General features: G+C 36.9%; 2 protein-coding genes across 3 annotated transcripts; both read right to left on the minus strand.

The window, feature by feature from the left end:
- Positions 1-69: 69 nt before the first annotated feature.
- Positions 70-642, minus strand: LOC148907133 (uncharacterized). The gene has a single exon (XM_089036801.1). The coding sequence runs from the start codon at positions 640-642 to the stop codon at positions 70-72; it is 573 nt and encodes a 190-aa protein (XP_088892927.1).
- A 9,251-nt stretch (positions 643-9,893) lies between these two features.
- Positions 9,894-19,807, minus strand: LOC116303464 (aminopeptidase NAALADL1). 2 transcript variants are annotated; one of them, XM_031713008.1, is made up of 5 exons: positions 19,328-19,807; positions 14,334-14,544; positions 13,629-13,817; positions 12,380-12,671; positions 9,894-11,930 (listed from the first exon to the last, which is right to left on the minus strand). In XM_031713008.1, the coding sequence occupies exons 1-5, from the start codon at positions 19,603-19,605 to the stop codon at positions 10,597-10,599; spliced, it is 2,304 nt and encodes a 767-aa protein (XP_031568868.1). In that variant the 5' UTR covers positions 19,606-19,807; the 3' UTR covers positions 9,894-10,596. The 2 variants fall into 2 exon arrangements, with proteins under 2 accessions (XP_031568868.1, XP_031568869.1); XM_031713009.2 differs by lacking the exon at positions 19,328-19,807 and adding an exon at positions 15,701-16,021.
- Positions 19,808-23,442: the final 3,635 nt, after the last annotated feature.

Genomic DNA, 23,442 nt, shown 5'->3' on the forward strand with positions numbered 1-23,442 from the left:
TTTATTTCACAGCAAAATAAGAATATTACAACACTTTTGCTGGTATACATTAACCTTCAGCTCGAGATTCTACCCGGCTCCTGAGAGCTGAAGTACTCTTCTTAAGATGTGTGCCGTGCCTAAAAGCACAGATTTCTGTAGGTCTAACAAGCTTATACTATCAAGTTCTAGTCTCTGAACATGATCCGTAAATTGTTTTGATATTGTTCCGAGCGATCCGATGACTATCGGAACTACCATGGTCTTCATCCTCCGCAATCTTTCTATTTCTATTCTTAGGTCTTGGTACTTGTCAATCTTTTCCATTTCCTTTTCATCAATTCTATGGTCCATAGGCACTGAGATGTCAATCAGTTTCGCCTTCTTCTTGCTCTTATCTACGACTATGATGTCCGGTCTTCTTGCTTCAATCTTCTTATCCGTGTAAACATTAAAATCCCATAGGATCTTGACCTTTTCGTTTTCCACTGCTTTCTCTGGTTCGTGATCCCACCAATTATCTGCAGTGCACTGTATTTGGTGTTTCCTACATAGGTGCCAACGTATTGTTCTTGCCACTTTGTCGTGTCTGTCTTTATACTCTCTCCCTGCCAGTAATTTGCATCCAGCTACAAGGTGGTCCACAGTTTCCGTCTTTTCCATGCATTACATAACCGGCACAGCAATCACTACTGTTGTACCTGCTTCTCAAGTAGTTGGTAGGTAGTGCTTGCTCCTGTGCAGCAGTGAGTAGTCCTTCCGTCTTTATTCTAATGTCTCCTTTCTTTTATCCATCTTGTCCTCGCACGTCTTGATGTAGTTTCCGTGTAAAGGCTTGCATGTGTATCTCTCAAGTCTTTCGTTCTGCCTGCGATGTTGGTATTCTTCCTTGGTCTCTTCTGATTTTTTCATGATATCCTTTACAATGTTCCATAGAATTTCATGTTTGCTGACATATTCTTTCAGGTAAAGTTCTTCCTCTCTTACAGTGTCCTCTACGGTCTTATATCCTCTTCCACCCATAGATCTTGGAAGATAGATGCGATCTATATCCGCACGTAGATGTAGCCCTCGATGCATGGTTACTATTTTGCGCATCTTTCTATCTAGAGAGTGGAGTTCTTCGTTTGTCCAACTTACTATTCCAGCTGTGTATCTTATATTAATTAATATTTTATTTTTTTTTTTATTATTTTTTTTTTTTTTTGCTTCATAATTCTGCCTAATTGTGTTTTTTGCAAGCACTAGTGGAAGATAGTTTTGGATTGCATTTTGCCGTTTTTTTTTATTTAAAGATATAGTTTCTATTCAAAAAGTTGTATCCAAGAGCTCTCATGCAAGCTGATCATCAGGGGAGATCACTTATTATAAATTTACAAAATTAGATGGAGTACACAAAGTAATCAAAAAATTAGTAGTAAAGCGTACAGAGTTTTACAGAGATATACAGAAAACGAAGTAAAAGTTGCACTGGTTACAGTGTATAAATGCAATGAAGTCAATACACGGGGAAAAAGGCCTGGTAAATGTAGTTATTTTTTTGTAAACCTTTTTGTTTCAATTATATATTTTTGTACTTCTAAAAACATTAATGTTATTTGAAAAAGTTAAATGGGGAGATCCATCCAAGATATAATTAACCTTTAGCTTATCTTTGATATTGTTTTCAAAAAGCTGTGCGGAAAGTGACATAAGGGCTACTTGTTGACCCGGGGGGAGGGGGGTACTACCACCCCAACTTGGGTAAGGGTGTGCCGCCAGGACCTCAAAACCCTGACCCTATCCCATACCTAAAATTTTGATTTTAAATACCCTACCCCAGACCAAAACTAAGAATTATACACCCTATCCCAGACTAAAAGACGGAAAATACGGTTTTACAATCGATTGCAATCAATATTTACTATCATTTGTATTGTTTTTGTGTCTGCAGAAAGCGTAGCCTATTAGGCAGACAAAAACGACCAAGTCGTTAACCCTATCCCAGACTAAAATGACACCCTATCCCAGACAAAATGTCAAAAAATGATACCCTACCCCAGACCCAAAAGCCTATAGGGCGGCACATACCCGTATTTCAAATATAGGGGAGTACTACCCCCCAGGGCTTGTTGATAGCGGCATATCGAGGGCAGTGTAAGAAATAGTGACAAGCCGTTTCAACAGAGCCAACGTTACATTCACAAAGCGTAGAGGGCTTGCTCGAGATTTTAAACAAATATGAGTTTAGTGCAGACTGACGAAGACGTAGTCGCGTATGCAATATAGCGGCCTGCCAACTGGAATTAAACGAAAAGTCTTGACCCGTGTTATACGATATTTTGATCTGTTCGATTTTGCCCCATTCCAGTATTCGACATTCTGATCTATTCGATATTGACCCGTTTATTCGATATAAGATCTATCCGATTTTGACCCGTGTTATTCGATATTTTGATCTATTCGATTTTCACCCGTTCTATTCCATAATTTGATCTATTCGATTTCACCCGGGTTATTCGATCTTTTGATCTATTCGATTTTGACCCATTCTATTCGATCTTTTGAACTATTCGATTTTGATCCGTTCTATTCGATATTTTGCTCTATTCGATATTGACCCATTCTATTCGATATTTTGATCTATTCGATTTTCACCCATTCTATTCAATATTTTGATCTATTCGATTTTGACCCATTGTATTCGATATTATAATTAATTCGATTTTGACCCTATCCATTCGATCTTTTGATTTATTCGATCTTCACCCGTGTCATTCGATCTTGACCCATTCTATTCGATATTTTGATCTATTCGATTTTGACCCATTCTATTCGATAATTTGGTCTATTCGATTTTGACCCATCCTATTCGATAATTTGGTCTATTCGATTTTGACCCATTCTATTCGATAATTTGGTCTATTCGATTTTGACCCATTCTATTCGATAATTTGGTCTATTCGATTTTGACCCATTCTATTCGATAATTTGGTCTATTCGATTTTGATCCATTCTATTCGATAATTTGGTCTATTCGATTTTGACCCGTTCTATTCGATAATTTGGTCTATTCGATTTTTACCCATTCTATTCGATAATTTGGTCTATTCGATTTTGACCCATTCTATTCGATAATTTGGTCTATTCGATTTTGACCCATTCTATTCGTTAATTTGGTCTATTCGATTTTGACCCATTCTATTGCATAATTTGGTCTATTCGATTTTGAACCATTCTATTCGATCTTTTGATCTATTCCGTTCGGTTTTGATACGTTCTATTCGATAATTTGGTCTATTCGATTTTGACCCGTTCTATTCGATAATTTGGTATATTCGATTTTGACCCATTCTATTCGATATTTTGATCTATTTGATATTGACCTATTCTATTCGATCTTTTGATCTATTCGATTTTGACCCATTCTATTCGATATTTTGATCTATTCGATTTTGACCCGTATCATTCGATCTTTTGATCTATTCGATTTTGACCCGTGTTATTCAATCTTTTGATCTATTCGATTTTGACCCTTGTTATTCGATAATTTGGTCTTTTCGATTTTGACCCGTATTATTCGATCTTTTGATTTATTCGATTTTTACCTTTGTTATTCAATCTTTTGATCTATTCGATTTTGACCCGTGTTATTCGATAATTTGGTCTATTCGATTTTGACCCATTCTATTCGATCTTTTGATCAAAATCTTTGAGTCAAAATCGAATAGTAAGACATTTTCACTGAGAGGCTGACCACTCATTGTCCCGGATAGGGAATTAAGATATGGGAAACGCGATTCACTACGACAACCAGAATCGCTTACAGTACCGAAAAACCCGTTTTAAAGGTACCAAACCATTTTTATTGAGTATCCTTCTTCATAACTCAAAAAACCCTCTTACGCCCTGTGAAGGAACTACTTAAAGGCGAGTGACCAATTACGAAGTACGTCGTTTGTCTGATAGGTCTGAGGCAGAGAGGTGCCGTAGGTGGGGATTCTTTCGTCGGCATAGTGGCAGCCGAGAGAGCAGATGCGGCGAGATCGGAGTTCATGACTTTGCCGCATTGGGAGTAGTATTCTGTTGTTGTTATTGATTTCCATCCCACGTGCCTCGCTACGTCCTCTGGAGATACGCCCAGAAGTGAGAGGGTAACTGCACAGCCGCTACGAAAACTATGAGCGGACTCCCTCTGATATAGATTCAGGGATTTGGGTGGTTTCGGAGATAAAGTCGTGAAAATTGACGCAGGTTTTTGAATTTGGAAAGGAAGCCCGGGGGGAAAGTCCGAGTCGTATCTACGCCCTTGAAATCTTCCGTTAAAATGCGAGAAGAAATCCTTAATATTAACTCCTTCTGTGATCCAATTCCTAATGCGTGTGGCGCTTGGATCGGTCAATATGCTATCCCAAGCTAAACGATTATTATGGGTATTCCCCGACACGAAGCTTTCCGGATCGCGGAATCGGAGCTGAGTAGGTGATGCCCAACAATACCATTGGACACGGTAGCTACAGATGGAAGTGGACCGGCCCAGGTGGTGGGGTTCCCCTCCAAATCACAAATGATTTCCTGATTAGGGTGTGAGCGAGAACGGGCCAAAAGCTCTCCAAAAGACTGAGGAAAAATAATAGCAAAAAAGGCGCGTAGGTAGAACAATCAAAATAAAGGAGGGAAACACCCACCACCGGGCTGGACCAGGAACCCGTCAAAGACAGGTTATAGGGCGTTGTTTAGAGTAGCCTTCTGGTACGGCCAGGTAGGGGAGCAAAAAGCTCAGCCGCATTAAGGCATGACTCTCAGATGAAAAACTGATTAGCTATATCAAAGCCAGTTTTCTACGAATCTTCCCCAAACTTGGAAACTTAATGTCTTTTGTGAAAAGAAGGAACCTTAGAGCCTTGGTTACCATGGAAACTAAGTCACGTGACCACAAGGCCACCATCTTGGATTTTTAAACAAGCCGTTTGTAAAAGTACCAAAACATCTTTAAAAGTCATGAAAATGCAGATTACTATTCATATTTACAATGCCTATATGGATCTAATTGGATATCTTGGAAATTATTTTAAGTTTAATTTTTAGAATATTTTCTATTTTTTCCAAAAAATTAAAAATATTCTAAGAATTAAACTTAATATAATTTCCAAGATATCCAATTAGATCCATATAGGTATTGCAAATATCAAAAGGAATATAGATTTTCAGGACTTTTGAAGTAGTTTCAATACGACTACAAACGATTTTTTTTTAAAATCCAAGATGGCGGGCTTGTGGTCGCGTGACCTGGTTTCCATGGTAACAGATATGCGGTAATTGCTTGCCTTGAAGATTTACTACTATGAGCCAAATTTGGGAAAGATTCATAGTAAACTGTCAAAGATATGAATAAATAACTGCTTTTCCATCACTTCCTCAAAAGAGCCATGCCTTAATGGTGCTGAGAGTAAAGGCACTACAACACTAAATGAAATTAGTTTTAATGGAAGAAACAAAATCTAAAGGGATAACCGACGTTCCGTATTATTACAAACAAGGTAGAAAACTCCAAATGACGAGGTACTAAAGCTAACAAACTGCGATTTCATAAATGCAGTCACAAAAAGCACCAAATACGCATATATATATAATTATACAATAATTATGATAGTAATAATGAAGTAAATTTTGAGAAACGAACGCAAAGGTTTGTAATAAAGAAAAAATAAAGGCCTCTTGTTCTTGATAAATGACGGTTATTATCCGAACTTTAAAGAATAGTATACACACTTCTGTAAACACGCCGACTAGGGTCGTTGCGTGAGCCGACATAGCATCAAGACTACTGTTAAATCGCATCAAGACTACTGTTAAATCGCATCAAGACTACTGTTAAATCGCATCAAGACTACTGTTAAAATCAATCGACCAAAAATGACTGAACACTCGGCCGCCACACGGCCAAACAAATTTATAAGGATCGCCACACGACCAAAAAACCAAATTAAGTCGCCACAAACGACCAAAAATCAGCCGCCTCACGGCCAGACAAATTTAGTAAGGTCGCCACACGACCGAGCAAATATACACCAGGGTCGTCACACGACCGAAAACCAAATTAAGTCGCCACAAACGATGAAAAATCAGCCGCCTAACGGCCAAACAAATTTACTAAGGTCGCCACACGACCAAAAACGCCAGAGCACAGAAATTTGACCGCCACATGGCTAAACTGATGCATTGGGCGACATGACCCATAGCCCGCCCCGGGGCCAAGTTTTACTGATAAATACACGATTGTAAAAACTAACAAATAAGAAATAAGGGATACAAACAAGATACCTCATTTGGCGGAGCATCAACCTGGGCTGCAGGATCATCGGGCAATTGAGTTCTACAGCTGGCTGGTTGGTTCTACAGCTGGCAAGATTATCTTGGTTTTGCTGTTGGTCTTGCGGTGGAGGTGGTTGGTCTGGCTAGGGGACAGGAACTTGAGGTTGCTGTAAATTTTGTAACTGAACTGGGTCTGGTTGAACTGGAGCGGCCATGAGTGCTTCGGCGACGAGAAAAAAAAAACAAGAGCCGCAAGAGTTTGCTTCCCAAACCGGATTTGCGAAAAGACGGCGAAACAGGCTCGGTGTTGGTTTAAAAACCTTCCCAATGACCCGAGGGATGGAATTTCACGCACCTCGTGCAATAACCATCATGCTGAAGGTTATTTATTGAACGCGGGAGCAAAATCGTGGTTATTTTCTCAGTGAGAATAGATCAAATGATCTAATAACACGGGTCAAAATCGAATAGATCAAAAGATCGAATAGAATGGGTCAAAATCGAACAGATCAAAAAGGTAAAAAGTAAGGGTAATTTTTTTTTACTTCGGTGGTCCAATTCTCCCGAGCCAAGAGCTCATGTTTAATGCAATAGAAGGTGCGCCCTTACCTCCTCTTACTATCAGTGCTCTTTTTACGGGTATTTAAAGCTATTTAAAGCTACACAGAACAGAGAGAAGTTGCAAAAGACGTGGAGTTCCTGCTCCAAAAAATATCGAATAAATACGGGTCAAAATCGAATAGATCAAAAGATCGAATAACACGTGTGAAAATCGAATAGATCAAAAGATCGAATAACACGAGTGAAAATCGAATAGTGTAATATTCTGCCCCATCTATTGTTAATATTAAGGTATGCAAAGGCAACTCTGGCCTTCCCAAATTTCACACCACATCGCTACCAATCATGCGTTGTTTCAGGCTCTATCCAAATTCATGAGGTCAGCTGGCTTCAAACCAGCGCTCCTCTTCTCCAATACTTGTTTCCCCCCTCCTAAATCCAATGAGGACTGACAACATTCTGATAACATTCTTTAATATGTTACACCGTTAAACAACATCAAGTACTGTTGTTTATACTTTTGGCCTCAATTTGGGAACGCTAAACTGAACCCCAACAACTTGTTACACTCCCAATATCAGTCCTTGACCAGGCGCTAGATCCAATATTTTGGGTCACGAAGGTTTAACAGGGACAAATCGGTCAACACATCGCCCCTCATAATATCATCATTAGTCGGTAGACCCTTTAGACCTTCCTCAACGGGAACCCCATTCACATCTACCCATTTATGTGTTTTTGAAATGGTAGAGTTTGTAGTTTACTAGAAATATTTTCCACTGGCATATCTAACCTCGGACCTACCTGGTAGATACTCGTTTCAGACCTTCCTGATCGATAAACCAACCTCACTGGTCGATGCTCGTTTCAGACCTCCCTGGTCGATAAACCAACCTCACTGGTCGATACTCGTTTCAGACTTCCCTGGTCGATAAACCAACCTCACTGGTCGATACTCGTTTCAGACCTCCCTTGTCGATAAACCAACCTCACTGGTCGATACTCGTTTCAGACATCCCTGGTCGCTAAACCAACCTCACTGGTCGATGCTCGTTTCAGACCTCCCTGGTCGATAAACCAACCTCACTGGTCGATGCTCGTTTCAGACCTCCCTGGTCGATAAACCAACCTCACTGGTCGATGCTCGTTTCAGACCTCCCTGGTCGATAAACCAACCTCACTGGTCGATACTCGTTTCAGACCTCCCTGGTCGATAAACCAACCTCACTGGTCGATATGCGTTTCAGACCTCCCTGGTCGATAAACCAACCTCACTGGTCGATGCTCGTTTCAGACCTCCCTGGTCGATAAACCAACCTCACTGGTCGATACTCAGTGCCGACCTCCCTGGTCGATAATCAGACCTCACTGGCCGACATTGGATTCAGACCTCCCCAGTCGATAAATAACGATCCTCCCTGGTCAGAACTGAAAAGACTCATCTCCCGCTCGATCATCAGATTTTCCAGCGGACAGTCACATATAGCCAACCCAACAATCATATTTTGGGAACCCTGTGTATGAAAACCCTCGCCCAAACACGATGGCTGAAAATGCCAGTGGATATGCTGCCGCACCCCACCATTACAATCCACTTCAATCTTTGCCATCATACTTCTATTACAACTTCTTAAACACACAAAGAGTACAGAAGTATACCACAAATAATAATATAGAAGTATTGAAGGCAAATTAAAGGAAAATAGGCATGTGTCAACACTAACAACCAAGCCCTCGTGGTTGGTAACCGAAAAAAACTAAAAATGTCCCCAAATAAACACACTACGAAATTGCAGAATTTTACTATAACACACATACTTTACAATTCTCGAATAACCAAGATCTGGTGATGTAGACAAATAAACCACAAACTTCTACCTCTTGAGCTCCTTGAGCTTTTTGAATAAACAGGCTGTGGCAACGCTGGGCACCGGCAGCATCACCCGGGTTTCCATTGGCGAATTCTTCCAAGGCTGAACGAACCAAATTCTCAATATCTTGGTCAGCCATCACCTGAGCAAGACGGGTTGAAGACTTCACAAACCAAAAAACGTACACATCTTCGTCGGTGCTTTAATGAGAGTGATTAATTCATGGCGTCCTTTCCCTTTTGTATTAGCATAAAGTCCGTGGGAATACATATTAACAATTCTCCTGGGATATAATTTACATACTCAAGTTGACTATGAATAAGAGGTTCAATTTGCTAGTTCCCTTCATTGCACCAGTTACTACCTGAGCACACTCTTATTGTATATCTTCTAGAATCTTGACTTTTTTCTTCATTACAACCATCACCTATAGTGTCTCCAAATTCCATCGAAGGACGAATTAGGCTTTGAACGAGTCAGTTTATATTTGAGGCCCTTTGCATGTAAGATGTATATGTTCTTACGGGTTTATGTGAGTACTCTTTACTTTTATATGCCATACATAAACGTCAACTGTAAATTCAACCAATTTTCAACTTAAAAGTGCTGATATAGCCAAAAATTTACCTATCCTATCTTTATTTTATTAGACAGTGCTTCGTATATAAGGAAAAATGACGTTTTCATTTTCTCGATATCTTGATCTTTATTTCTCTTTTGAATGTGCAAATTAGGCAACTGGGGAGCTACGTGGAAGGGGAGAGATGCATGATGGGATTAGTAGTCAGTGACCTTTCATGTGGCTAAATGAAATTTAGGCGAAGTTAAAATCGAGACAATGCATGCTGCTCAGCGGTCTTACCAACAATGTGCGGCAGGGACCCAGGGCATTCTCAGGAGCTTACTTGCTGTGTTTGCAGTGCTGGTTGATTTGTATCAAAAGTTTTTCTCCCACCCTCCCTCCCCTGCTAATAGGTTCTCTACAGGTGAGTATATACTCCACTGGATCTCAGTGTGACAGGTACCGGTGGTGAGCTGTGGCCCGGTTGCCATGGTTACCTTCCAGCGGGGACGTGATCTGTCGCAGCCCGAGCTCACCCTGGTACCTAACCCCAACTCATTTTCGATGAGTTTAACTTTGGGAAACGCGACTCCTGATCGAAGAGGAATTATGAATTATTTTCACACTTTTATAAATAAAACAAGTACATTTATTACGCTAACAATACCTATGATGCTAAATCAAACCTTACAACAAATCTAATTTAATCTAATTTAATCTAATTTAATCTAATTTAATCTAATCTAATCGAGTAAGTCCTGCTGCATCTTAGAATCAATAGGCCACTGAAATTTGATATCTTTACTCGCCTTGGGATAGTACGTCACGTATAAGATAGATAGCTATAGGTTGCTAAACCTATTTACTGCTTTCAGTGCTTTCAGATGAAGCGATGCGTCTTATAAATGACCCTCCTATGACCAAGGCAAATGGTGAATTAGAATAGAACAAAAGAATAGACCCCTTGCACTAATGACACTCCAGTTTTGAATTATCTGTTTCACAGGGTTAGCCACGACTTCGTATGAAGTTAGTTTGAATATTCATGTGTTCCAGTTAAAGTCCATGGAATTTTACTGTTTGTATTGTTGAAGTTGTACATTCTTTACTTTACTGTTGGTATTTATGAATATCTGTACACTGAAAAGAGACTACGCCGGAGTAACTGAGTCTGTAATTAAGAAACACAGCTGTATAATTTAAAAACAATCTATATCCCCAAATGTTAATATTTTTCCTTTCTTTCATCGATCCCCAGGCAGGGATTTATTGCAAGGGGTCTATGAAAGCTGCGATAAATAACTTGAGTAAGGTAACTTTATGCTTTTTTCAAAGCTGTACATGAAAGAACAAAAGCATAAAGCAAGAAAAATGAACCATGACGAAAGGGTACAATCCCTGACACGAACTTGGTAATGGAGTAATGATGTCTGCCGCTGAAGAAATAGCCATCGCAACGATTGATAACTGCTTTTCGACGTCTCCCAAGTTTTTGCCCTTTCCAGATATGAATGTGAAGAAAGCGCCTATATACATGTCTCCATTCAACACGTGATTGTTGATAGGATTCTTATACGGGTACTTCGTCAAACGAATGAACGCTCGTTCGACCTCCATCATTTGATCATTGAACCTGCGCAACACCAGAGGATCCTCCCTGCCCGTTAACTTCTCTTTGGCTTCAACAAACTTAGCAGAAGCATTTCCAAACTTGTAAATAGCTCTAACGATGTGATCTGTTCGTAGATTGTTTTCCAAATACTTTTTGTAGGACGCTGATTCCATCGTAGCTTTTAAGGCGTTTGCCAGTCTCGTTAGACCAAAGGGGAGGATAGGAGAGTCTGCCAAATCTAACAGCATTCCACCCTGAAACTTTGCCATCGCCTCGTGGAACTTAAATTCAGGATCGACAAACTTTTTGACCCAATAGAAAGTGTCCTCCTGGGTGTGGTAAACGGGATAGAGTCTCATTTTCTTCTTGTGACCAAAAAAGTAGCTAAAGTCGGCGGACGAAACTCCTATGGTCTTGTAAAACGGATAATAATCACTCATGTATTCAAAGTTTACGGCTTCAGGCTCTGAGGGGTTCTTCTTGGAAGGTAACCTCTCTACCATGATGTCGTACATCGAGGTCTTGTCGCCATGAGCATTTGGATCTCTAATTTTCTTCGCCCAAGAAAAAATAAAATCGGTCAAAAGCGGACAGGTTTGGGTAACGAGAACAAATTTGCCACCCACTGCTACATCGGTGTTTAAATACGCAACTGCTCTATCACTTAGAAGCTTTGAATTCTGTTGAACAAACTCCACTGATCCTACAAGTCCAAACTCTTCTGCAGCCCAACTGCAAAACTTGATTGTCCTCCTTGGTCTCCAGCCAGCCTTCAGTAGCTTTCCAAACACACGAGACATTTCCATAAGCGTTGCAGTACCACTAGAAGGATCTACAGCACCAAAGAAAAACCCGTCGCGATGGTTCCCTATGAAAACTATTCTATCTGGTTCCTCTCGACCCCGTATGGTTCCTATAGCGTTATAAATAGACATTCTTTCGACTTTGTTGTAGACTTGGATACGTACTGTTGTATTTGTTGTTTTAAAACCTGGACCAAATCGGTAGGTAAGGTTGAGAGTACCTCTCCATTCTTCTGGCACTTCGCTTCCTACAACGAAATAAAATTCAGCTTTTAAAATTGGTTTCCAGGCATATCACTGTAAGGTTTACGATTCCAGTTTTTACTTTCAAAGTTTTAAAAAAAAATTAAATGGTGCTGGACCATATTTTATTAAAAATCTATCATTTGTGAATTGGGTTCTTAACAAAAAGCGCTAGCAAGTATAGTTAACCACGAAAGCTCACGGTTTGAAAGTGCTAGCTATACAAAAAAAGGACTTGGATTTGAAATTTACAAACATTTTGAACGGCAGAGCGTTGTTAAGGACTGCTCCCTACAACTTAATATTTGAAAAGACCCCGTGAGCAAGCAAGCTGTACTAAAAAATCAGCATTACATTTTAGTTTCAAAATCTGTGATTTAAAAATTTTTTCGTGGGATTTTTTCCCACTAGCATATAGGCATTCATATAAGTTCTATAGAGGTCGTATAATTACCGTTCAATCTGCTTAAAAGATACATAGCATCTTTGTACGATATAGGTTGTGATGGAATACTCGGTAAGCCTGTCTTATTCAATGGTCTTCGGTACATTCCTGGGATGGACGGCAGATCAGGCGTCAGGGGATCGCCGTACATATATCGTAGAGGTTTCTCGAAGATGGCCTCAGGGGAACTCCAGACGGTATTAGGGTACGTGTCCTCCTCTGATTGCCCTTCGCTACTGTGTTCGATTGGATCCGGGTATAGTAAAGCACCCTTTGCGCCGAGCTTTGCGGCATCGTTGACCTGAGAAGGTGAAGAGACATTTAAAATACGCCACACGTGAACAGCCAATCATTAGCTTCTCTTGTTAGTTCAACTTTGTGGCTGCGTCATTGCTATTTTATAAACTCAGGGGATTTTAAGTCATTTGCTTGCATCCCAATAATACGACTTTAACTTGTTTTCAGTATCGTCTTAAGAGGCATAATGATAATTATAATAGCATTCGAAATCGTAATCCTTGGAACTTACAATCTAGCGTAAATCTATACAGAACACTCCAGTTCCGAGTTCTCTTTGCTCAATCTCGGTTGCGTGCTATAATATTCAGACATTTAACCAAAACACGTGGCAGTCTTACACCGGTATAATCAACCAGTCGTGTTGTTCTGTTGAACGTACATTCCTATAGTTTGACGATGAAGAGTTTGCTTATTTACGACTACGGTTACAATAACGGTCACTTTACGATCGAGTGTGAACCAAGAAAATGTAATCGTAATCGTAATCGTAATCGGATTCACACGCACTCGATCGCAAAATGACTGTAATCGTAGCCGTAGTCGTATCCGCTTAGCTTACGATTACGACGCTGTTCGGATGCACCTTACGACGGCGCTTAAGACTACGATTTTTGATTCAGACTGAGTTTTAAAGCCGGGTTTCCATATGTGATCAAAAACGATAGTAAACGATTATGATTACGACGCTAGTGCTAACAAGGCTTAACTACATATTTCCGACTTTTTTTGAGATACTTTTTGTCTGCTGGGTACATCATAGTCAAGGCAGGCTAGCTCACAGATCGAATTTAAATTTTAGCGTTTTAGATTTTGCGCCAAGGTAAAGAGCGGAGAAACCGGAGGAAAAACCCTCCAATTAACGAACGCTACTCACATGCATGCCGGATGTAAGGCCAGCAATCGAACTTGTGATACGACTGCGCATGCGCTACCCCACCCTTGATTCCCAATAACTCACCCTTCCATGGATGTTTCTAAATATAACTATTTTTCCTTTGATGGAAATATTTCTGGCCTGGAGAAGTTTGAAATCTCTTTCCGTTCCGAGATTTGCGTAGACGAGTTCTCCTTCTGCGGTTCCATTTGAAGCATATGCCAAAAATGGCACATATTGAAAGACTTTGCCTCCACTTGGATCTGACGTTACCTGAAATATACATCAATAAAAAAAGACGCTTATTTTGATATTCCATTAGCATCAAAATTCAAGGGAAAAAAAGCATTATAAGAAAAGAAGAAAATAGAGTCGAGAAACAAAAACAAAGAACAGCAACAAAAACAAACAAAAACTAAACAACAAACAACAACACAAACCCCAATAAACAAAAATACAAATTAGTACCACAAATACCAAAACAAATACACTGAAACCAAAAAAGAGCGAATCAACAATAACACGCATCTATACTACAACAATAACTAAGCAATAAAGCAATTTAAACACAACAAACAAACAAGAAATAAAAACGACAAATGAACTAAAACGAACCAAAACAATGAAACTAAAATGCATAAATGCAAAACAGAAATTAATGAATAAACTCACATGTACGACTACAACCTCCCCACCATTACCATCAACAACAGCAGCAGCGACAGCAGCAACTCAACAACATGCAAATTAGAGCAAACCTAATCCAATAAAGAAATTCGTAATACATACGTTGATTTTGCCTACAATCTTGTGCACAACTTTTCCATCTTCTATAAGGGACACAGTGTTGGGTTTGTCTTGTTGTGGACGTGACAGAAGAACGCTATATTCTGGCATTTCGACTTCGTCGAAGCCATAGCTCTTCCATAACTCGGAAATGCGCTGAGCTAGCTCTAACTGCTTTTTAGATCCTGCAACGTGCGGACTTTCAGAAAAATCCCTTGTGGGAAGATAAAAGATATTAGTAATATTGTTCTGCTGAAGAGAATATAAAGAAAAAAAGATTCCACAAAAAGAAGAAATAATATTGAAAAAAGGATAGGAAATAGTAAAAAAGGAAAATAATTGAGAAGAATAAGAAAAGGAAAAGAAATGTAAAGAAATGTAAAGAAAGGCAAAAGAAAGGCAAACTAAAAGGAATCGAAAGAAAAGGAATGGAAGGGAAAGGAAAGGAAAGGAAAGGAAAGGAAAGGAAAGGAAAGGAAAGGGAAAGGGAGGGAAGGGAAGGGAAGGGAAGGGAAGGGAAGGGAAGAACACGGAACAAAAGCAAAACAGAACCAAAAAAAAAAAAAAAAAAAAGAAAAAAAAAAAGAGAATCAAATGAATAAGGGATCGGTGAGTAATCTAAAGAACCTGCAAAAATATAGTTAGCGCATTTTTAAGAACTAATGCAGTGCCTATATGCTAATGAAGACATCAATCAAGCACTTTATCTTCTCAGCAGACAATTAAGCATGTCTAAGTTCATCATTAAATTAACTTCAAGAAAGCCAATAAATTTGCTCGAAAACTCGTCGTTGGAGAACTTCAATACTGCCATCGATACAGATAAGATAAACGACAGCTTTGACAATTGGAATTAATTTTTTTCTACCCTATGTCGACTGTCCCCTATGTCTGTTTGGTGTTTTGGAGGGAAGTTGCGAGGCCCCTAGATCGAGTGGCCTAAATTGTTTTTTAGTTTCTTTTTAGTGTGACCAACTGGTCTAATTATAAATCTTTACTTGTAAGTCATTTTTAACTGAATTGATCAGAAATCAATAAAGTTTATAGGAGCTCATTTCCCCCCCTTTTTCGATTCGAACTTAATAACATGCGTTTAAGATAGAGCTTCGTCTGATGATGATGACTGGCATTTAACAGGGAACCTCGAGCCGGCGGCAAACGTTGCAGTGAAACTAACTTAGCTTGGTTTTGAGTTTATTTCTTGTTGAATCCTACGTCAATAATGAGCCATGAAGAATCTTTAGAAACTATATTATATTGGAGCAACGCAATTAATTCCTAGTCAACTGAAAGATTTGCTTAATCCTTTTCAGAAAGTAAACGTACGGTCAGACTTCGTTTTGAAACCGAAAAGTGACTTGAAAACGTACCTTAAATTATCCTCTAATTTCTTATTGTCCACAGAATCTTGGTATCTTTTGTGATATTCTTGGTTATTATCCTCAGCGGGTTGAATGGTATTGATTCTAACGTAATAACCGACAAAATAAGCCACTACAGCTGATGTTATTACCAATAAAATCATGATCACAAACAGAAGTCGAGTTTTGCCTCTTCGTCGCACTGTTGTAACAGCGCTAAAATTCATGTCATATTCAAAGTTGGCCATTTCTGAAAGAAATAACTCGGTTTGATATACTTGGCTTATGTCAGAAGAACCACCAGTCAAAGAAAGCAAAGCCAAAAAAATTCTATTGTTTTGGACTGGAATGAGGGATTTTGGACTTCAAACTTATTCTCGATTTTTTGAAATAAAATTCATGATTGATGAATTTTAGATCAGAAACCAATAAAGCACCTAAAATATAAAATTATTTCTATTTTCATAAAAAATTGTTCTAGTACCATCGGAATGAACTATCGAGTTCAATCCATGTTTGAATTCCAATCCATTCCTATCCAGTTTTTCATCTAGGAATATATTTATCATCTAACTCTCTAACATCTCGTTCAAAAGCTATCGTTCCTCAAAATTAATAAGCTCAGAACGTCAATCACTCTAAGTACTGATGTCAGATTTATGAGCATTTCAGTGCTTTTCTCATTAAAAAGTTAAGCGCTGGTTCCCTAAAAGACAAACAAAAGCTGTGCATTTAAAACAACCCCACCTAATATATACTCATTTTATATATAAAAAATAATCATTATTTACTGAATTTGTTGAGAAACTTTCTCAAGCCTTTCAAGAAATGAATAGATTTAATTCAATTTTCGTTTTTATAGCCTTTGATAAGGGGATTTTCATTATTTTTTTGTTCATCTAGCTTGTATGTGGTATGTTTGTACTTCCAGAAATTCAAATATTCGTACAACATAACAAACACTGCAAAATTAAAGGAAATATTTAGGATAGTTCTAATTACAAAAAGGTACTTCTCTCCGGGGATCAGTCTCGAAAACAATTGAGCAAAATTAATTAAACAACTTGATGATTCAAGTAGTTCGAAAGCACTTACTGCAAAGCTCGACCAACGTGAAGTTGAAAATATTAGACTAAACAAAAATCAACAAAACAAAGCAAAAAAAAAAAAAAAAAAAAAAAAAAAAGAAACAAAAGCAAAAACAACAAAAAAAAAACAAAAACAAAAAACAAAAACAAAAAAAAACAACAAACAAACAAAAACTACAACAACAACAACAACAAAACAGATCAGTAAGCTCTTATTCTATGCATTATTTTGGCTAACTTGTAGTATAGTAATGTTTGAATAACATAAAAATAATTTGTAAAGAAAACAAATGCTTCATTCAAGCTTTCAAGGGCTGGGCAATCCCAAAAGCATGTTAACAAGACTCTCTTGGCTGAAAACAGTTACATAGGACAGGAAGATTATTTTATGACATGCTCAAGAGTGAATTCGTAATTACTCTAAATACAAGTTTTTGTATTATTTTAAAAATGAAGGTGTTGCAGTGCCGCAGCTTATCATGCTAGCATTAGTTGTATTTGGTTGAAAAGTATTGTATTTACTTCTTTTTAGATTAAAATATTCCAACTTATAATACCAGAACATAGTTTGTTTGTATCTGGCCTAGAAAATATATATTATTTGGTGGTGTTCTAGTGTAACGTACTCCCTTCAAAATTCATTTAACGATGCATTTACTTTTCACTGTTTTTCTTATTCTGAGTTTGAACCATATAACTTTTTTTCCTCTTTTACAAATCATCATTTAACACAGCTACCGCCGAGTTAATGTAGCAAGAGAGAGAGAGAAAAAATTTAAATATATATCAATATATGATAAATAAATCAAAAAGAATTTGGTGAGGCGTTCTGCTACTTGCAGCTGTTCTGCGATGATATAGAGAGATAGATGGCATCATGGAAGTGTACAAAATATTGATAACCCGTTAGCATTATTTTACCCTTCGGAATCTTCTCTTAGCTAATATAAATAGCTTGGTTAAATACTGGTATATTCTTGTGCATTGATACTTGGTTCAAAATTTCGGAATTTTTCTTGATTTCACTCAATATTCGCAAGCTTTCCCTGTTTTCAAATCATGTAGCATAAAACTTCATTAAGGGATTGCTACTATTAATTTTTTTTTTTTTTTTTGTGATTCAAGCTTGGCAATCCTTTGTTGATCCTAGCCGATATTCATCTTCAGATCGACATTTAGATACCATCTCTGTTTGACATAATCTCATTCCAATCCGGATCCTAAGTAAACGGACACTCAATATTTTTTCGATATTAGATTTCAAAGACATACTCCTCCCTCTCTCTCATTCTTTGTATAGAAAGGGATTAATCTACTTGATTATTATATATATATACAACGAATCCCTAAAACTATGACATGTTTGAGATATATATACATATATACATATCCCCATTTTTTCTATTGTCTTACCTGGATTTTCAAGGAAAGACAATAGCAAAAAGGGGGATACATATATATATATATATATATATATCGCCAAATTGTTAGAGTTTTAGGGATTCGGTGTATATATGTATATATATATATATATATATATATATATATATATATATACAGCCATTTGCAAAAATTATGGCCGTTTCAAATATAAATACAAGTATATCGAAAGTATATCAGACAGGGCGGGATATCTTTCTTGGTATTTTTTTTCAGAAAGCCCTAATGATAGACAACTCGAAAAAATTATAATGGAGGATATCCCATAGTATTTGATATGCTTTTGATATTCTGGTATATATATCGGAAGCGGCCATAATCTTTGCAAATGGCTGTCTGTATACATAGATAGAAACAACATTTGCATTTTTCGAAAGCTAGTCTAAAGAAGAAGAAGAAGAAAAAGAAGAAAAAGAAACATTCGTCTTGAAACCTTTTGGGAAAAAGTCAAATTCGTTAGATAAAGGCAATGATGAATAAGTTATTGTTAGTGAATTTTAGGGCACAGTCCAGTGGGATAGATATTTTTTCGTTGTCTCGCCCTGAGTTATCCCTGAAGTAAACCTTGAGTAAAATCTATTTTATGTAATTTTTCCGATATGCAGAGACTACTAAAGCTTTCTAAGTATTTTCTTATGGTATGCCAAACATGTTTTAGATATCATGTACCTATTTCCCTTTTTCTCTTTTTGATGATGTAGGACAATCGGTTATCATTTTTCACTAACCAAAAAGAAAAAAGAAAAGAGAGAGAGAGAAAAAAGAAAAGCATGAAAAGAGAGAGAGAGAGAGAGAGAGAGAGAGAGAGAGAGAGAGAGAGAGAGAGAGAGAGAGAGAGAGTGAAATAAAGAGAGAAAGAAAGAAGGAAGGAAAGAAAGAAAGAAAGATTGAAGATCATATTACCGCAACTTGGTAGGCTGAAAGTGGTCAATCAAATTCTATCATTTATCCCAGCAGCCTTAAGCTACGAGATTTGCACCTGTCTAGCTGCGCCAAAACTACCCCAAAACAAAAAAGAGAAAAAGAGAGAGAGAGAGAGAGAAAGAGAGAGGGAAAAAAAACCATATATATATATATAAGTGTCAATTGTTAAACAATTGTACTTTACCTTAGGTATTCCTCTAGTTTCTTAGGATCAACCATATCACTGTAGTCCTTGAATGGTGTTGAACGCTTGGAGAAACTCGAAGTTTTATGTTTGTGAATAAAATAACCAAACAAAAACCCGGCCAAAGTAAACAGTATTATTAACAACACAATCAGGTATTTTTTCTGGTTGTAAAAATAGGAGCAACGTTTTGTCTTAGCGGATTTTAGAATCACTTCATTATCATCGAGCTCTAAAGGCTGTTGCTCGATTGAATTTTTACCGCCAGGCTCAGACATGGCGTGTTTTACAGATCTTGTGGTCGAATCTTGTATCCTGGATTTTCTAGCCAATATTTGAATAAAACGTCTATAACCACGGAATAGAAAAAACCAAAACTTGAATTATATTTTAGCTTGTCCTAAAAAACAAAGAATCTTGAAGCCATTTAGCGGAGAAAAATGTCTTCACCATCAACCACGAAGTCACCAAAGCCGCGAGAAAGAGAAATAACATCCATATATTTAAGTACCGACTGCAGCTTTTTATAGCCAATATTAAATGTCAAGAGCCTAGGGGTTTATAAAAGAGCCTCAATTAAAAATCGTACATTTGACTTCCGCGTTTATCATAATCTATACAAATTCGTCGAAGTGAGCTGACGTTAAGGTGCTAGTTTTCATTCAAAAATGTAATTACCAAAAATTCAAATCAAATCCTCATTTTGAAGCCATTGAATCAAAACTTAACGACTTGACACAATTTTAAGAATAAGTCAATTAAAATTGTATCTTGTATTTAACTTGAATCCTTCAAACACTGTGTTCTGGTCATAAAGGATTAGTTACAGCAGAGTTCAAAAAGTTCAATAAAAAATCCTTGAGATATTACTAGAGAATGAAAAATCTACAAGGGACTCTATGAGAGCTTCAGGCACCTATTTGAACGACTAGCTGACGTCTTGAAAATCTTAAAAAAATAAGTTGTGTAGATTTTGATACCGGATGAATGAATGATTGATATTTCTATAATGACATTCACCGAAGAAAATCCTGTCACAACGCATATATTAAAACATCTAAAAAAATTCAACATCCGACAGTATTTTTATACTCATTTTATCCATGCTTTATTTACGCACAAAATAAATTCAAAGCTAGATCTCGAAAGATGATTTGGTTGTACCGGAGCACAATACTGAAGCTGGGTTTAAAGATGTGTTGCTTGTGTAAAATATTCAGGAATCGCAATATTGCTTTTAAATCATCGAGTACGCTCTGATCTTTTATCACCGATGTTTCCGGAGTCCTCATGACAGGTTTCTTCAAACAAATTGCTATTGTTTTTTTTTTTGATTGTATGTTTGGAGCCGAAGTGAACTTAAATGAGTATTTGACTAAGATCAAAGTGTCGTCGCCGAGTGAAAAATCGAGATCGAGTGAGGTATTTTTTTGCTTTTTATATTTAGACCGAGCAAATCTTGTTTTCATCAAAGTGGAATAAAAAAGAAAGAAAGAGAAATTATACCTACAACTTCGTTAGCAAGATGATTTTTGTGAGAACTTAAGTTTAATTCTTTAGCATTGAATTACAGAAATTGGCTTCATTTTCTTTTCCTATAATTAATTTTATATTTCATATTTTCACACCGGCTGAGCACTTTACTCATACCAATGATCGATCGATTGTAATTGGATTGGATTGGACAGCGGGACGATAAAGTACAGATCTATATAGGCCATATGATCTTGGATACATTTGAAAAAATACTCATCACATATTTTCTTCCTGCAAACGGAAGCATGACCACGTTTTCATGGTTTCCCTGCATTTGATATATTCCTATGCAAACGTTCTCCCCAAATATATTTAATTTATATTTATAGTCACGACTACAAGTACTGAACTACAGTACTGAAGAATGTAGAATGTACTGAAGAATGTAAACCCTGTCAGCTTCGGCCAAGTGTAGTTTTCCTATTAGACCACATGTCATTCTCTATTGTATCATTTCTTTGTTTAACGGTTGTGCATGAAAAGACACATGAATTATGGATTCAAATCGATCGAGCAAATAATCCTAATCTCAAGAGAATGACAACCTGAAATAGAAAGGGTAAATTATTAACGCCCTTATTTTCCACCAGAAGTTATACGAAGACTATTTGCCTGAAATTGCATAACGAAAGTGTTTTCGTAAAGGATTATTAAAAATATATTACTGATCATCAAAATGTGCCTATAAAAAAATAGAATTCACAATTTGAATGAGTATAAAGATTTCCGGTATAGAACTGATAACTAGAACAAAAAGGACGAAATATTGTGTAAAAAATAAAATGACAGAAAAACCAAAATTTTTGAGAAGCACGAGAATTAAGGGAGACGAGATTTTAGAAAATCCAAAATTTCTGAGAGGTACGAGAAGGGAAGACGAGATTTTTGAAATAGGTATTCAAAATTTAAAAACAAATAGGATAATATTCTTTCATTAGAAGATTATTCTAGAATGCGTCATTTTACATGTAACTATTTTACGTGAAGAATGTAGCTTCGGCCAAGTGTAGTTTTCCTATCAGACCGCATGTCATTCTCTAGAGTATCATTTCTTTGTTTAACGGTTGTGCATGAAAAGACACATGAATTATGGATTCAAATCAAGCAAATAATCCTAATCTCAAGAGAATGACAACCTGAAATAGAAAGGATAAATGATTGACGCCCTTATTTTCCACCAGAAGTTATACGATAAGACTTCAATTTTTGAAAGACGAACACAATTGGACTATTTTATTACCGCAAGCGAACATCCCTTTGTTGAAAAAATGGCGCCTTGGTATTTTGCCAGTAATAATGTGTTTAAATATTGCAAGTACTGAAGAAAATCTTCTACGGAAGTAGGGACAATGATAAGTGCACATGTGAAAGTGACTTGAATATGCAGCTTTGATGAAGATCGAAGACGCCGAAACGTTCCTAGAGTCTTAAACCTAGAATATTTTCATAAAGCTACTTATATTAGCTAGATTGATGCTTCATTAACTCGACCTATACTATAGACCTCCCAAGTTTTGTGAGCAGAAATATTAAAAGCTATAGCTATATTAAGAAGCTAAAAGCTATATTTATGTTAAGAAGCTATCTAGAAAAATATTGATTTGCAAAAATATATGGGGAAGGCTGTTTTTTTTGAGCGATTCTTTCGAATTCATTTAACTAGGAAATTCAACGATAGAAAGCTATATTTTAAAAACGTCTTTTTTTAAAATGTTTTTAAAATATAGTTTTTTTTCCCGTTGAATTTCCTAGTTAAATGTGTTAGTAAGTCGCTTCTTTCGAAATCGGCCTATTCTGAGCCAACATTATTTGCTTCCCTTCCTCCCCCCCCCCCCCCCAATATTAAGTTTTTTGGTTTGCTGTTTGAAATCTACCAACGATCAGAAATGAAAACATTACTCAATTCCGATTGGCCTAGAGCAGTGTTTTTCAAGCGTAATACAGCGCAAAAAAAGTGTAATTCAGTTCAGAAACGGGTAATACAGTGCAAATTACAAACGGAATTCTCACTTTTGATTGAATAATAAACAAGAAAACTAAAAGATTTGTTGCTAATCTTTAATGAGGGAAACCTACTCACTATAAGTGATTTTCAGTAGTGCCCTAAATAAGAATATAACAAGAAATATTACAATAATACGATTAAAGAAATATGAATAAACAAAAATATACATAAGAAGGTAAGTTGAATACGAGAAGAAAAATGTAACGTTACAAAATACAAAAATAAAGTGATCTAAAAAGTCTCATGATATATACAAAATATTAAAAAGCTAAAAAATAGCTATGATGATCGATAGATCATTGTGACGAAAACATTTTTGGAAAATTTGAAGCAAATGGAGGGGGAAAATGGCAGCCATGTTATACCTAGGTAAGTAAGCAACTGAAGATTTTACGGATTTTACTATCAAACAACTAAAAAAACAGCTCTATATTTCTAAAATAGACACACGAAGGAAAAAAAAATTTTGTTCTTATTTACTTATCAATTAACAAGATCAAAACTAATTTTAGTTTGGGTAAATAATACTAGATAGTTTCGTATTGATTATCTTTTAATTGATGGTTTAAAATGA

The sequence above is a fragment of the Actinia tenebrosa genome, unplaced genomic scaffold, assembly GCF_029948245.1.
Source record: "Actinia tenebrosa isolate PJP-AT-01 unplaced genomic scaffold, QUT_ActTen_1.0 PGA_scaffold4__44_contigs__length_22323623, whole genome shotgun sequence".
NCBI lineage: Eukaryota > Metazoa > Cnidaria > Anthozoa > Actiniaria > Actiniidae > Actinia > Actinia tenebrosa.